The following is a 15,603-nucleotide window of genomic DNA, read 5'->3' as shown; positions in this document are numbered from 1 at the left end:
ACAATCTTTATGAGCTCCTCTTGGGGACATTATCAACCTAAATTACTAGGACACAGTTTCCTTCTATAATCAACAACACACACTATAAGTGATATCATTTCCCAACTTATCGGGCTTATTGATTTATCGAACTAAATCTCACCTATTGATAAATTAAAGAAATAAATATCAAATATATGTGCTTGTTATTATATTAGGATTAAGAGCACACACTTCCATAATAACTGAGGTCTTCGTCCCTTTATAAAGTCAGTATAAAAGAGACGACCTCTAATGGTCCTACTCAATACACTCTAAGTGTACTAGTGTAATTATATAGTTAAGACAAACTAATACCTAATTACACTACGACCTTCCAATGGTTTGTTCCTTTCCATCTTGGTCGTGAGCTACTGTTTATAATTTATAAGGTACTGATAACATGATCCTCTGTGTGTGACACCACACACCATGTTATCTACAATATAAATTAATTGAACAACTACATTTATCATAAATGTAGACATTTGACCAATGTGATTCTTATTTCTAGATAAATGTTTATACCAAAAGCTAGACTTTTAGTATACATCCTAACAATTGGAGCAACAACCACTTCCTTAGACAAAGCCTCATAAAGAAATTAGTTGTTTAATTTCCTTGCTGAAAATGCTAAGTCTGACTTTAATTTTAAATTAAACAGGTTTTTGGAACCCAGTAGAGGTTCCTACCTACAGGATTAACCAAGTATTTCCTAGGTATATAGATTTTTGATATATTTCTAATTTGACTTTGATGAAATCTATAATACCAATTTAAACATCTATAATTTCTAAAAGTAGAGATATTTGAACCATTAGATTTTTTCAATCTTTCTATTTCTTCTTTTAGTTTTTCATTTTCAATTTTCAATTTTTCAAAATCCTCTATAAGACATGATTTTGCCAAGATTCTCTTTGTTTCTAAAATTTCATTTTCTAATTTGGCATTTTTATTTTCTAATTTATACATGGATTTAGTCATAGCTTTGATACCAAAGTAAAGTTCATCAGGGGGTAAGAGGCATACCTCACTTACCATATCAGACTTGAAGCCTGAATCTCCCCCTGCTTCGCTACTTCCATCTGAGGTCGCTCCCCCTTCATCGATGCTGGATTCTGATGTACTTTGTCCTTCGTAGCTTGCCATCAGTGCTATCCCGGCATATTCTTGAGCTTCTGATTCGGATGAAGAAGTGTCGTCCCAAGTTGCTTTTAGGTTGTGTTTCTTGGGTGTCTTCATTTTGACCTTCTTGAGTTCTGGGCAGTCTTCCCTTAGGTGCCCCTCCTTCTGACACTGGTAGCACCGTACCTTTCTTCTACCTTTTTGATTCTTTTTATTCTGCATTTTAAATTTATTAGATCTAAAAAACTTTTTAAAGTTTCTTACCATGTACGCTTCTTGATCGTCTTCGGAGTCTGACTCGGGTTCATCCTTGTTAGTTGCGTTCAGCGCCATAGTCTGGGTTGTGTCCTTTGATATCTCTGCACATCTAGTTTCGTGTAATTCAAGGGTAGAAAAACATTCCTCTAATGTACTTACCTCCAGGTCCTTTGAGATGTAGTAGGCGTCGATGATTGACGTCCACTCCAGAGTTCTTGGAAACGCGTTGAGTGCGTAGCGTATGCTGTCCCGATTTGTTACCGTTTCTCCGAGGTTCTCGAGATCAGTAATCAGTTCTTTTACCTTTGCGTGTAGATTAACTACCTTCTCACCTTTTTCCAGACGAATGTTCATCAACTTGTTCCGGAGGATGTCTCTTCTAGCAAGCTTCGCTTCAGACGTGCCTTCATGGAGTTCCAGGAACTTCTCCCAGAGTTCTTTAGCAGATGAATAGCTTCCGATGCGGTTGACCTCTTGAGGTGGTAATACACTCAGCAAGTGATATTCCGCACGGTTATTTGCTACAGATTCACTCTGCTCCTTCTTCGTCCAATTGCTCTCTTCTTTTTCTTTTCCATCTTGATTCGTCGGAGCTAAAAAACCATACTTCATTATAAACCGAATTTCGAAATCAGTTCTTAGGAATACCTCCATACGACGCTTCCAGTCTGCGAAGTTCCCCTCGAATTTTGGTGGAACGATGCTTGGTCCGACCATCTTGTTGCTTCGATCGGCGGTTAGTCCTCCTGAAGCGCCTTGCTCTGATACCACTTGTTGGTCCCTTTGGAGGCCGGCAAGAGGGGAGGGGTGAATTGCCCTACAAAATAAAACTCGAACCTTTCTCGGATTTCAACTATATCATAAACACTTGTAATAAAAAGTAGAGACTAAGTAAAGAAATCATACACCAGAGATTTACTTGGTTTGCAATCAGAGGATTGCTAATCCAAGGAAAGTAAGCGCACTATGATCTCCTCTGGGCGGAGAAACCTCTTTACAACATTGACAGCACAAATGAAAAGAACACAACTGAAAGCACAGAAAGAATTGATTACAAGTGAGTTAAATGATCTGTGCAAACCAGTGTTATATTTATAGCACTGGTCGGGGCGCCCCGAAGGGGTTCCGGGCGCCCTGGGGGGATAAAACTTTATCCCCCAACGTTCAGATCGAGTTTGACTCGATCTGGTCAAAAACTTCGGTCCAGGCGCCCCGGACCCCAAAAGTCAACTCTGGTTGACTTTTTCCGTCCGGTCGCTCCGCTTCGGTTCAGCTCGTCTCGGTCCGGGTCTTCTGTTCCGGCTCCACTAGCTTGGGTGATCTCGGCCATTCGAAATAGGGCTCACCCGAACCCATGTTCCGACCTTCTCCTCGAGCAGCTTTCCTTCCCGGTTTCTCGTCCCTCGAACGCCGCGCACGTTCTTCTCATCCACCGGTGTACTCTTCCGCGGTCACCTCGTCCCTCGGACGCACCGAGCCCGTTGGCTCTCTCCCGTGCCGTCCTTCTCGCTTGTCGCGTCTTCCGCTCGACTTCCTGTGTTCCTAAGCTCTTGCACACTTAGACACAAGGGTTAAACAAACGCAGGACCTAACTTAGCTTGTTTGATCACATCAAAACACCTTGGGGTTCCAACAACAACACTATGTAAGGAAGTCAATAATCCTCAAGGTTATCCTCTCCCCTAAAATCAAAACTTCATTCATCTCTAAACTTAGTCATCTTCTCCCCCTTTGTCAAACACCGAAAATGTGCGAATTAGGTAATAAGACTTAAAGTACTCCCTCTTAACTCATACTGTCTCTTTCTTAATCCACATAGAATTCCCTCTAAGTGTATTATCGGACAGTAAATAAGAGACAATCAAGACATGACATATGAAAAGCATATAAATAGCCAATAAGAACTGAAACATAAAGAGAAGCAAGTAATAGAAAAACGAGTAGCAAAATATATGAAAATAGCTAATATCCAGGTCAGACACATGTATCTATCAACCAGTATCCGAAACATAGGCAATTAAAATGACCAACATAAAACAAGGTGTATCAATCAACATCCTCAATATGAGGAGCATCATCATCATCAGCTGGAGGAATGAGTCCCTGAGGCGGCATGCTGTTGCTCGAGGGTGGATAGCATGAGTAATACTGCGGAGGTTGGTAGCTGGCCATCCATCCCAAAAGCACCTGCTGCGTCGCCAAATGCTGACTGCGTAGATCATCGTAATGCTGGTCAATCCGAACGCGCAACCCATGGAGCTTAGCAGCCAGCAGCTCATCGTGCTGATCGATAAGGCTCTCCAGCTCAGCGATCTACCTCTCCATACTCAGCAGCTGCAGGAGGAGGAGCAGCAACAGGAGCAACATCAACCTGTCGTGGAGGTGTCCGTGGTAACTCACCCAGTGCTCTCCCGTCCTTCCAACGAACCTCCCCATATTGTCTTATGATGCCAGACTTGGAAAATGCACGTTTTCCAAGTCTACAATCCTGCCTCACCATCTTGACTATCCTTCCCTTGGAGACATCAATCTGTAGGGTCTCGAGTCAATCCGTAATTATATGCCCATAAGGCATATAAACGGTGAAGCTGTTAGGCTCACTATAGGAGATGATAGACGAATAAATGCTCGACATGATGTCAAAATCAAGGCGCCGACACAATCCATAAAGCATCAGGCAGTGATATGGTCGGATCTCTGACAAGGGTTTAGATGTGATTGGCAGAAGGCAATTTGTGACAATCTTAAAGAGAATGTAATCTGGGGCAGATAGTCTCAGGGCTGCAAAGGTAGGAAAATCAACATCTAACTCATCTTGTCCACCCGGTCTAGGATGTCCGAAGAAATACTCATAAATGGAGTTAGATGAGACATCAAAGGGAGAATGAAGAATATATGTAAATACTCGGTGGAGTAACCTCTCCACAAAGTCTCAGAAGATATGTAAATAAAGCACAAGACTTACAATGATCAGTGGCTAAAGAGAATGAAGAATATGCTCACAGCCACGCGAAGACGACAGTGAAAGCAGAGCGCAAGAAGGAAGTAGCTTCTCAGCCAAGAGCTCAAAGCTTAGCACACTCGCTTGATCGACAGAGAGTTTTTTTCCTTTTTTTTTTTGAACATCTCTTCATCCTTCTTCTTATGCCTCTGCTTTTCCACTGCGTTCAGCCTGTACCGAATCGCTGTCAACCTGCACCGAATCCTTGCTGCAAGCTAAGGCGTCGCCAATCACTCTTCCTCCTCATATGGTTCTCTGAACTCACACCAATAGAACCCATGGTCTTCACAGGTGTCTCTGAGCTTGAACCAATAAGCAGGAGTCAAGCTGATTGCCAGCTGATCGCAGCCAGTAAACGTTGACACTCCAATTGCACCATTTACAGCGAAACACAGTAGAAAGAACACTTTGTCTTATTCTTCTGATGGAGCTTGATTTGAATTTAAGCATTGACATGATACCTGCAACCTGTAGATTTAAAAAGCTCACAGCAGATGGTTAAATCAGACGAATCAGAAGTTGCTGAGAAACAGCAGAAACTACAGACATTATTGTGGATCGGTCAGCAGACCGATCCACAGACTTTTTGACCGATCAGGCTACAGCCTGATCGGTCCAGGAGGGCTCTGATCGGTCTGTGGACCGATCAGGCTATAGGTGAATCGGTCCACAGACCGATCCCTTATCCTTTCTCCCGAACTCCGTTGCCTCCTGATCGATCTACAGACCGATCAGTAATTCTCGGTGAGTTCACAGAGAGTTACTGATTGGTTACTGATCGGTCTGGTGACCGATCAGATAACCACAGTATCACTGGATCGGTCAACAGACCGATCCAATGCCTATGTAGGTATAGAGCTTCCCAGCTCTAAACCCTATAGCCTTCCTGGTCTAGAGAACGAGCTACCGAGCCCTCTCTGACCTAGTCCGGAGAACGAGCTACCGAACCCTCTCTGACCTAGTCCGGAGAACGAGCTACCGAGCCCTCTCTGACCTAGTCCGGAGAACGAGCTACCGAGCCCTCTCCGACTTCGTCCGGTCCAGAGAACGAGCTACCGAGCCCTCTCCGACTTCGCGTGCCAAGTTTCCATACTTGGACTTTTTCCTTCCACCTGATCAACCTTGATCAGTAATCAATCTGAGTTTAATTAATATCTGATACAAACTTAAATCAGTGTCAACATCAAAACAACAGCGAGGTCAGACTGTATCAACAACTAGGACACAGTTTCCTTCTATAATCAACAACGCACACTATAAGTAATATCATTTCCCAACTTATCGGACCTTTTGATTTATCGAGCTAAATCTCACCCTTTGATAAGTCAAAGAAATAAATACTAAATATATGTGCTTGTTATTATATTAAGATTAAGAGCACACACTTCTATAATAACTAAGGTATTGTTCTTTTATTAAGTCAGTATAAAAGAACTTACCTTAAATGGTCCTGCTCAATACAGTCAAAGTGCACTAGTGTAATTTTAGAGTCAAGATAAACTAATATACCAAATTACACTACGACTAATCCAATGGTTTGTTTCTAACCATCTTAGTCGTGAACTATTGTTTATAATTTATAAGGAACTGATAATATGATCTTCTGTGTGTGACATCACACACCATGTTATCTACAATATAAATTAATTGAACAACTACACTTAGCATATATATGTAGACATTTGACTAATGTGATTCATTATTTCTAAATAAATGTTTATACAAAAGCTAGGCTTTTAGTATACATTCCAACAGGGAGAAGGCTCCAATCCGCAATCGCCTTCGCTACGAAGAGAAGTAAACGATCGACGTTTAAGGGAGACGATGTGCAGAAGCAGAGCCGAGCGGCTACCCTGCTCAGCCAGACAGCAGAGCTTTATATGGGTAGAGTTTAACTTCGGCCGATCGGCTACCCCGCTCGGCTTGACAATAGGTCTCGGTAGTGGCAAAGTGGACCTTCGGTCGAGCGGACACACGTGGAGGAATAGCGAGGTTCGGGCCGACCGGACGACCCACCAGAGCGGCTAAATTCTAGCTGAGCGGCCAACCCGCTCGGCCTAGAAGTACACTCCCTCTGATATCCAGCAATATCCTTTTGGAAGTTGGTGCCGCCGACACCAGACATGGACAACCAAAAGATCGTACAGCGGAAGCTTCCACTGTCACTTCAGATATATGCTCGGCCCGTTAAAGTACTGTGTTAGAGACACTTTATTGACAAGTCTGGAAAAATTTGAGAAGCGTGCTCGCCTTGGGGAGCGTGCACATGCGATACTGGAGCTCTATATATAGGGGGAGTCCAAGCATCGGCGGAGGTATGCGATATTCACTGTTTGTGCAACAGTTTTCTTGTTGCTCCGTCATATACTTTATCGTCGATGACTGACTCGAGCATCGGAGGGCCAACGCCGAGGACCGCTTCCCTGACTCGGCACTGACGTAGTTTGTGTTGCAAGTTCGAGCGAAATCTACAAGCAATCAGCGGGAGCACCATATTCTTGACTTTCTATCTTTTTGAATTTTGGAGAAGATCATATATAAGTAACATTACAAGCGCTCTAATTTATGAGATCTATATATAAAAATAAAGGAACAAGAAAATGTCAATTGTAAAAAATATATTTGAATTCAATTAGTTTTTTAAATAATCTTTATTTTTAGGAAACTTTATATAGCCTTTGTTGACAAATTTAATTTTAATATTATTGATTTTTTTTCAACTTATGTGATGGGATATTAATAAAAAAATTTAAAGGGATACAAATTATTATAATTATTTATTCTTTTCATCCAATGTAAAGCATATGGTAAAAAGGTAAATCGGAATTCGGAAAGTCCTAGCTAACTAGGACTATTTTTTATTTTCTCGCCATCGCTGACATAATTATAATAAAATACTTATGATAATAATTATTTTGTTATAAATTGTATTGAATTTGTTATCGGACAAGCTCTGCCAGTTTGCATCATCTTGAATGTTAGTTGAATCAACCCTAGAATCAAAGAAAGCGACCCTTGCCAGCGGGATTTTCTTTGATTTGCAGTGGAAGTTGATGCAAAATTCCCACCTCGATCCTGCTAGGTTTCGCTTGCCGTGCAGGCAACTCACGCCTTCCGCCTGGTCTCAATCTGTTTCCCTGTAGGTTTTTTTATCAATCCGATTCTTGTTTGGTTTGTTGAATGTTTAAATCGATGAAGCATCGTTTTAGTTTTGGCGATCCGAAGCATAATCGATTAAGGATTGTTCTGGGATTCATAATTTTTCATATTTCTCTACGCAAACTAGGTAACTTAGGGGATAGGTTATCGTGCTTGCTTTCTTCTTAAGTTCTTACCTCATATTGGACGTCAAGATTTTCTGGATAAATAGTCTTTTGAATCATTGCTAGACTAACGCAAAGTATATGCAGCAGAGGAATGAAATTATTGTGCTTCTTTTCTTAGGCAATAATAATCTTTAACTCATTTCATGTCGACATGCATTCTTGAACTATTAGTGCACTTAATTTTTATATTATTTCCATATTTTATTAAGCTTCCACTTTTACAATCAGCAGCCGCAATATTACATTCTTGGATTTACATGTTTTATGATCTGGATCTTCCTGGTGATCTGACTACAAAATCCATTTTGAGAAATACATTTAATGAAGTGTGTAAACATATTTTTCTTTGCTTATATTTTGGAGTTGGAGCCACTAGATATTTTGAAGCAAAAGCCACACACCCTGCTGCTAGCATGTTACTTTTGGCTCTTTCGGTTACAATTGGCAAATGACAAATAACAATGTTAGAACTGGTACCAAGCCTAGGAATACTATGTTCAACAATGGAAATTTAATTTCCAAATTGTTTCCTCTTTTTACTTACTATACACGGATTTACCTAGCACTCCTTTATATCTATTTTGTAACTACCATTTCATTTTTTTTGTCTCTTGTTCTTTGTCATATCAAATGATTCATTTTAAGCATTACTGTAATTCATTTGTTCTCTGAAAATATTCTCTTATAGTTCATTCTTCTTGATCATTGGAATCTTATCTTATAGCACCTTTTTTCTACAATTATCGTAGCTATAGCCATCATATGAATTCACTCTCCATATTATGCTTGTATCTACCAGACACAAAGTATGCATTTATGCTGATCCCAGAAAATGTTTATTTGCTAGCTTCTATCACAAATTATTTTACTCCTACTGTGTTCTCTAACATAGGCCATATTTTGTTATACAAACAACATGGTCTTGTATATTTACCCTGTACTAAAGCCCTGTTTTCTACAGATGAATAAAACTGGTAGGGAAAGAAAGAATGTAGAGAAAAGAACATGTAGGAAAAATATTGGGAAATATTTTCTTTCCAATTGCTTCCTTGGAGGAAAGGAAAGAGATAGGGAAACATAAAATTTTAAAGTGTTTTTCAAAAGCATAAAAAAATTATAAATAAAAAAATAGATTTGAAAGGAACTTTTTTTTAAAGAATTTTTTAAGCTCATATTGGAGATCCATAGCACAGGAGAGTTAGTTCTCCTTCCAAATCGGATAGAAGAAACATAGAGAAAAATTGGAAAAAGATGTTCCTAGTGTCTCCTTATTTTCTTTTTGATTTCTTTCCCTCGTATGAGGCACACCCTAAAAATTTACCGTATAGAAAACTTTGCTTCTGTTACTGCTTCTCAGGCAATCACTCACTGCCTCTTAATCGTACTCATCATTGCAATGTTTCTGCTTTTGTAAACTTTCTCTTTTTCTTTACTATCTAAATTTGTGTCTCTTGTCCCTTATGCAACAATAACAATTAACAAGAGGCATGCTAACATTGTACCATATTGCCAAAGCTATTTTGGGTCCAGTAGCACATGGAAGAAACTGCTTGCATTTCTTTTTGTTATCGTTATTGATTCAATGCCCCCACAATTCTTGCCTAGTTGGTAGTTGCTGTTGGATGTTCACATGGATTTGATGTATTCTTCTTGGCATTAGTATCCTTTCTACATGATTTCATGCATGTAACAGTCCATTTTTATTCTCTGGAGTTATCACCTAAAAATAAAGACATTAAAATTGTTATTTTCATTGGAATCAACTTTCTTATAATGGCCACTGTCCAAAATCTTCTGATGTGATTGGTGAAATTTCAGAATGGAACTTGGATTTCTTCTGTTTACTTTACCTAGCATTTTGATATACTCCTATTCATGCTATTCCTTTGGTTATATGAAATGTTTTGTATGATTCTCTAGGTAATGAAGGAATTGCCTAAGAGAGCTGCGGACTCAAATTTTTTTGATCCAAATTCAGATGAATTTGTAGATAGAGAATCTACAGCTGCTAATTCAGAACATAAGTCTCTTCACAGGAAGTCATCGAAGGCTTCTTCTTTCTTGGCAAGTTTCTTCACACCAACATTCTCAATCTTTGAAAGACACTCCAGCTTATTTCCGGATGAAGACAAACCTAGCAAATTCAGAAGTTATGGATGGACAACAGCTTTGAAGAAACTTATGGGTAGCGGCCCAATGAGGAGGCTCCAAGATCACATACTAGGGTTAAACAGGGCTTACACTTTGAGCTCAACCAGTGAAATATGGTTTCTTGGCAAGTGCTATAAACTCTCACCTGCTGAGTCAATATCAAATTCAGCTCATGGCAATAGCTTTGCTGCTTTTTTAGAAGATTTTTCTTCAAGAGTTTGGATCACTTACCGGAAAGGTTAGTTGACTCAAGTTACTATCTTCTACAGTTGTCAGGTTTTTGACACATATTCTACAGGTTTTGAACCCATTGGCAACTCAAAGTTTACATGTGATGTCAACTGGGGATGCATGATCAGAAGTAGTCAGATGCTTATTGCTCAGGTGGTTATCCCACTGAATACTTAAATTCTAGGTATTTCTTGTTTAGATGAAGCTAGTAGCGATGTGTGCTTACCTTGTTAGTAAAATTTCCAACAGACACTAATTCTTCATCATATGGGGAGATCTTGGCGAAAACCCATGCAGAAGGTGACAATTACATTACTAATCCATCTTTCTAAATCCTTCGAACAATAAAAAGTAACTATGTATTTCCAAACCTATTGTTGAACCTTCAGAATTTTCTGGCTGAATGCTTATAATGCTATAATGTTGATTTGCAGCCATATGATCTTCAGTATATTGAAATTCTGCATCTTTTTGGCGATTCTAGCTCACGTGTCTTTTCAATACACAGTCTTCTTGAAGCTGGGAAAGCTTATGGTTTAGCTGCCGGGTCATGGTTGGGTCCTTATGCTATGTGTCGAACATGGGAAACCATTATCAATGCTAACAAAGAACAAGATGATAACGACAAACATAAACAAAGGTTTCCCATGGTTCTGTATATTCTCTCAGGTGATAAAGATGGAGAACAAGGTGGAGCTCCAATTGTCTGCATTGAGGTTGCTGCTAGACTCTGTCATGATTTTAACAAGGGGCAGCAAGACTGGGCACCTATACTACTTTTGGTTCCTTTGGTTCTTGGTCTGGAAAAAATCAATCCCAGGTAAATTAGGCTGCAGCAATCCCTCTTTGAATGAATTAGGAATTTGCACTTTTTTTTTACGTGAAAATGTTTTCTTAGTTTTGTTTATTTTCTCATTGCATCTTCCAATATCAAAGGGTGATACTTCATATGCTTTTCTTTATTTTGAGACACTGTAATACATTCTAGATATTAATGATATCGATCTTCATTTTTTTTTCTGCTATGGTAATACTTGTAACTATTATTAGTTTCTTTGGACAATAGTTTTTCACTGTTGGTTTTTTGATGACTGCAAATGTGCACCAAACAAAGCGAAAATAAAATCTTTACTCCAGGAGGTGTTCCTTTATTCAAAATGTCATGTTAATCTAATTATATGACTATGGACTATATTTGCATTTGCCCATGATAATATCTAAACTGTTTCCTATTATGCACTATATCATTTTGAGCCACCCTGATGGCAAACTTAACTTAGGTCAGCTCTGGGGTTATATCTAACATGAACTATTATTTGTTATAGTTCTAGACTGGCTGCTAGGTGGCATGATGCTAGTGTTGCTTTTTCTTGATGTTTTTGTTTGTTATTCAAATTTTCTACAATTGTTTTTGTTGTTGGTTTATATTTGTGGTGTTTATCTACAAGAAGTGGCATTGTACATGCTGAAATCTTCTTAATTTTCTTCCATTTGCCCTGTGTAAACCATATTCTTGCAGGTATGTTCCTTTGCTACGGGAAACCTTTACTTTTCCACAATGCCTTGGCATTTTAGGCGGTAAACCTGGATCCTCGACCTATATTGTTGGTGTGCAAGATGAGAAGGCACTGTACTTGGATCCTCACGAAGTTCAATCGGTATATAAATTTATCAACGCTTAAAAGTTTTCTGTTTGACCCATTCTCAGCTTATGAACATTGAACACTTATCATTTTTATCTAAAACCAATTAATTTATATTATTATCAGTATTTTAACACATATTAAATTGAAAGCAGATGCTCTAAGTCAACAATTATTGCCATGTCAATTTATATTAACTGCCAAATTCATATTATTAGTGATGAAACTGTTTTGTGATAGCAATCTTTGCTTTCCCAATTTGTAGAAATAGTTTATTCAGATTAGGAAGATGCTTCAAATCCACTTGGTTTGAACTAACATGACCAGTTAAAACTGCAATTTGTTGTCAACAGGATGTTGACTTGAAAATCTCATAATTCTGTTTGATCTAGTTTAAAATTCTAATTCTGTGCAATCCTTTTCTAACAAAACATAGTCGACAAATGCTGAAAAAAACAAAGAAACTAGTTGGTGATGTATTTTTCTTCCTTCAGCATTCTTGTACTCATTTTTTGCACTAGGAAAGTTCCTTGCGCTCAATCAATAATGTCAGTGACACTAAACAACTACGGTTAAACTAGGCTGTTGATATCAAGATGGATGATAGGGAAGCGGATTGTTCTTCATATCATTGCAGGTATTGTTTTTTGCCCACGGACTTAGAACATGTTCCTTTTCCCTCTCAAGTATTTCACTAGTTGCATAACATATCGGGGTTTCCAGTACGGTCCGGCACTTGCCCCTAGATGCGATTGACTCATCATTGGCCATTGGGTTTTACTGCAGAGACAAAGGTTGGTTGATACAGTTGCCATAAGAATTTCCTCTAATAAAAACTTACAAATGCTTTTGTTTGCTGAATTTCAACATCGCACAGATGATTTCGAAGATTTCTGTTCCCGTGCCACTCGACTCGCAGACAACTCTAGTGGAACACCCCTCTTCACTGTCCTCCAAAGTGCTCAATCTGCTAGACCCATTCCTGATCATGACTCAGTGGCGGTCAGTACCAGTGGCCATATCCGCATGGATGACTACTCATTGGCCGAAAGTTTCAGTGAATTCGACGACCAGAACCAAGAAGGTGGGTGGCAAGTTATCTGAAGAGCTTACACATGACAAACCATTTTCTTACCCAAATGTATAGTGCTCGTTTTTTCACAGCTCAATCTAAGCTGCTCTGAAGCGTGTTCATAAAACAAATATATAGTTTTTTAATAAAAAAACTAAAATATAAATAAAAAATATAATAATTTTAATTAAAAATAATCATGTAATAATCTTTGTCAAAATTATATGATATATTTTTTTAAATTTTTTTTATCATGCTCATCAAGATACAAGTATAAATATTCACACATACAACCTACTTTCCTCCTATCATCCTTCAAATTAAAAAATAAATCATGGCAATCAAGAAGAACACTTGTCATAGGTAGCGTTCTGTTGGTGGAAATATACAACAATGCTTTCGTCATACGAAGCATCAAGCAGCATTCATTGTCAATACACAAAGAAACTCTTGTGGCCAGGAACAGAGAAGCGGCCAGGGCCTCCCTTAAATTATTCAACACTCCTCGCCGCCACCTCTACAAAATAAATAAACCACCCATGCAATATCACGGTTGGCGAGGTCGGTTCCGAGCTTAATTTTTTATAACCGACTTTTTAAATCATGAAGAAGACAAGTGGTCCATCAGTCGGCTATGGTGGGATGATGATAAAAGATGGACGGATTTTTTAGACAAGGACGGTTTAAATCTCATTAAAGATGTATTATTGGTGTAGTTTAAAAAATTTATGATGGTCGTTTATAAAAAAAGATTCATTCAAGTTTATAATGCAAAGTCCATACTTTTCCAGAATAAGACATTTAGGCTTGAAGAAAGAAGTATTAATCATGAGATTAAGCACTAAATAATTTGTTGTGGATAAGGTAGACCTACTGATCAGTCACATCTTTCCAGCACCAACTGTGGACAGCCCACAAAACCAGCATCATTTGTAATTTAATTAAAGGCTAAACTTGCATCATGACATTAATCATGCATCAAGAGGATAATGTGACTGACAGCACATAGAGCCAAAACATGTTCGTTTATTTATTCATTATGTTATTGTATGAGTCTATAAAGGCAGCACTTTCTCATGGCACGAGGCAGCTACTTGCCTTTCCCTTTGCAAGCTTTGATTGAGGGATTCAGTGTCGTTGGCTGGGAGAAGAAGAGATGGAGGGGAAGGAGGAGGATGTGAGACTCGGAGCCAACAAGTTCTCGGAGAGGCAGCCAATCGGGACTGCAGCGCAGGGGGACAAGGACTACACGGAGCCACCGGCAGCTCCCTTGTTCGAGCCAGGTGAACTGAGCTCATGGTCCTTTTACAGGGCTGGGATCGCAGAGTTCGTGGCCACCTTCCTCTTCCTCTACATCAGCATCCTCACCGTCATGGGGGTCGTCAAGTCCAACTCCAGGTGCTCCACTGTGGGCATCCAGGGCATCGCCTGGGCCTTCGGCGGCATGATCTTTGCCTTGGTCTACTGCACTGCTGGTATCTCAGGTAAAGAACAAACAAGTTTTAAATTAATCAGTTTCGAAATCAACAAGTTTGAGTACATACTTCAAGATACAAATTTGAATTTTGCTAGGTGGCCATATCAACCCGGCAGTGACCTTCGGGCTGTTCTTGGCGAGGAAGCTGTCCCTGACCAGGGCCGTGTTCTACATGGTGATGCAGTGCCTCGGCGCCATCTGCGGTGCAGGTGTGGTGAAGGGGTTCCAGAAGGGGGTGTACGAGAACAATGGAGGAGGAGCTAATGTTGTGGCTCATGGCTACACCAAAGGTGATGGCCTTGGTGCAGAGATCGTGGGCACCTTCATCCTCGTCTACACTGTCTTCTCTGCCACAGACGCCAAGAGGAGTGCTAGAGACTCCCATGTCCCTGTAAGTACTCCCTGTCAAATCCTTGAACATGTGCATTAGAACAAAACTTATGCCGATTGTGAAACTCGTGCAGATCCTTGCACCCTTGCCTATCGGTTTTGCAGTCTTCCTAGTTCACTTGGCTACCATCCCCATCACTGGGACGGGAATCAACCCTGCAAGGAGCCTTGGTGCTGCAATTATCTACAACAAGGACCATGCTTGGGATGACCATGTAAAATACCTGTTTTCTATTCTGTTCTGATCTTACTTCTGGGGCTAAGTGATGATCACCCACTAATGTTTTGTTTGTTGGCAGTGGATCTTCTGGGTTGGACCATTCATTGGAGCTGCTCTTGCTGCCGTTTACCACCAGATAGTGATCAGGGCAATTCCATTCAAGAGCAGGGACTGAGCTTTTCTGAAGAAAAAAAAACATAAGAGAGCAAAAAGAAAAAGATGATGTGTCGTAACTTGTGTGTTATGTTTCTCTTATCTCTAAGCGTATTCAGCACCCTGCTTGTCTTTAAGTGTGTAAATTGAATAATATTGCTATGTTTTGCTGTTGCTGCCACTTACCTACTCTTAAAGCATATGCTTTCTCTTGAAACCTTATCTCCATTATTTAAGAGTTCATTGATGCAATCCTTTGTCAGCATCGAGAGGTTAGGTAATGATTTAACAACTGAAATATTTGAAAACAAAATGTTAAATTCATCACTCACCCACTCTTAAGCAATAGTCTTCTCCTTGAATTTTTATGAACTTTTTTTTCCCAATCATTTAGCATTAAAAATGAAGTGATGAAACTGATAAAATTTTCAAGCAAATTAAATTAAATTGATAAGTAAATAGAATATTCAAGCTGCCTAATTCAACCCACTTCACCTTATATAGATCAAAAGAATCATGGAGGGTCAGATAAACCAAT

General features: G+C 39.4%; 2 protein-coding genes across 3 annotated transcripts; both read left to right on the top strand.

Moving 5' to 3' along the window:
* Positions 1 to 7,352: 7,352 nt before the first annotated feature.
* LOC122025091 (cysteine protease ATG4B-like) lies at positions 7,353 to 13,019 on the top strand. 2 transcript variants are annotated; one of them, XM_042583851.1, is made up of 9 exons: positions 7,353 to 7,523; positions 9,649 to 10,117; positions 10,178 to 10,263; positions 10,360 to 10,410; positions 10,545 to 10,930; positions 11,630 to 11,768; positions 12,335 to 12,390; positions 12,477 to 12,547; positions 12,631 to 13,019. In XM_042583851.1, exons 2-9 carry the CDS (start codon positions 9,652 to 9,654, stop codon positions 12,855 to 12,857), a joined length of 1,482 nt encoding a protein of 493 aa, XP_042439785.1. In that variant the 5' UTR covers positions 7,353 to 7,523; positions 9,649 to 9,651; the 3' UTR covers positions 12,858 to 13,019. The 2 variants fall into 2 exon arrangements, with proteins under 2 accessions (XP_042439785.1, XP_042439784.1); XM_042583850.1 differs by having other exon boundaries at positions 7,353 to 7,541.
* An 882-nt stretch (positions 13,020 to 13,901) lies between these two features.
* On the top strand, positions 13,902 to 15,246 carry LOC122024580 (aquaporin PIP1-1). Its single transcript, XM_042583235.1, has 4 exons — positions 13,902 to 14,309; positions 14,398 to 14,693; positions 14,767 to 14,907; positions 14,992 to 15,246. The coding sequence occupies exons 1-4, from the start codon at positions 13,982 to 13,984 to the stop codon at positions 15,085 to 15,087; spliced, it is 861 nt and encodes a 286-aa protein (XP_042439169.1). The 5' UTR covers positions 13,902 to 13,981; the 3' UTR covers positions 15,088 to 15,246.
* The last annotated feature ends 357 nt before the right edge of the window (positions 15,247 to 15,603 follow it).

The sequence above is a fragment of the Zingiber officinale genome, chromosome 9B (assembly GCF_018446385.1).
Source record: "Zingiber officinale cultivar Zhangliang chromosome 9B, Zo_v1.1, whole genome shotgun sequence".
In the NCBI taxonomy this organism is placed as follows: domain Eukaryota; kingdom Viridiplantae; phylum Streptophyta; class Magnoliopsida; order Zingiberales; family Zingiberaceae; genus Zingiber; species Zingiber officinale.
This window is presented reverse-complemented; position numbering and strand designations above follow the sequence as displayed.

Coding starts and splice junctions, on each gene's coding strand:
- LOC122025091 (XM_042583851.1), top strand. CDS start 9,652: ATGAAGGAATTGCCTAAGAGAGCTGCGGACTCAAATTTTTTTGATCCA. Junction 10,118..10,177: donor TTGGATCACTTACCGGAAAG/GTTAGTTGACTC, acceptor CATATTCTACAG/GTTTTGAACCCATTGGCAAC. Junction 12,548..12,630: donor GTTTTACTGCAGAGACAAAG/GTTGGTTGATAC, acceptor AACATCGCACAG/ATGATTTCGAAGATTTCTGT.
- LOC122024580 (XM_042583235.1), top strand. CDS start 13,982: ATGGAGGGGAAGGAGGAGGATGTGAGACTCGGAGCCAACAAGTTCTCG. Junction 14,310..14,397: donor CTGCACTGCTGGTATCTCAG/GTAAAGAACAAA, acceptor GAATTTTGCTAG/GTGGCCATATCAACCCGGCA. Junction 14,908..14,991: donor ACCATGCTTGGGATGACCAT/GTAAAATACCTG, acceptor GTTTGTTGGCAG/TGGATCTTCTGGGTTGGACC.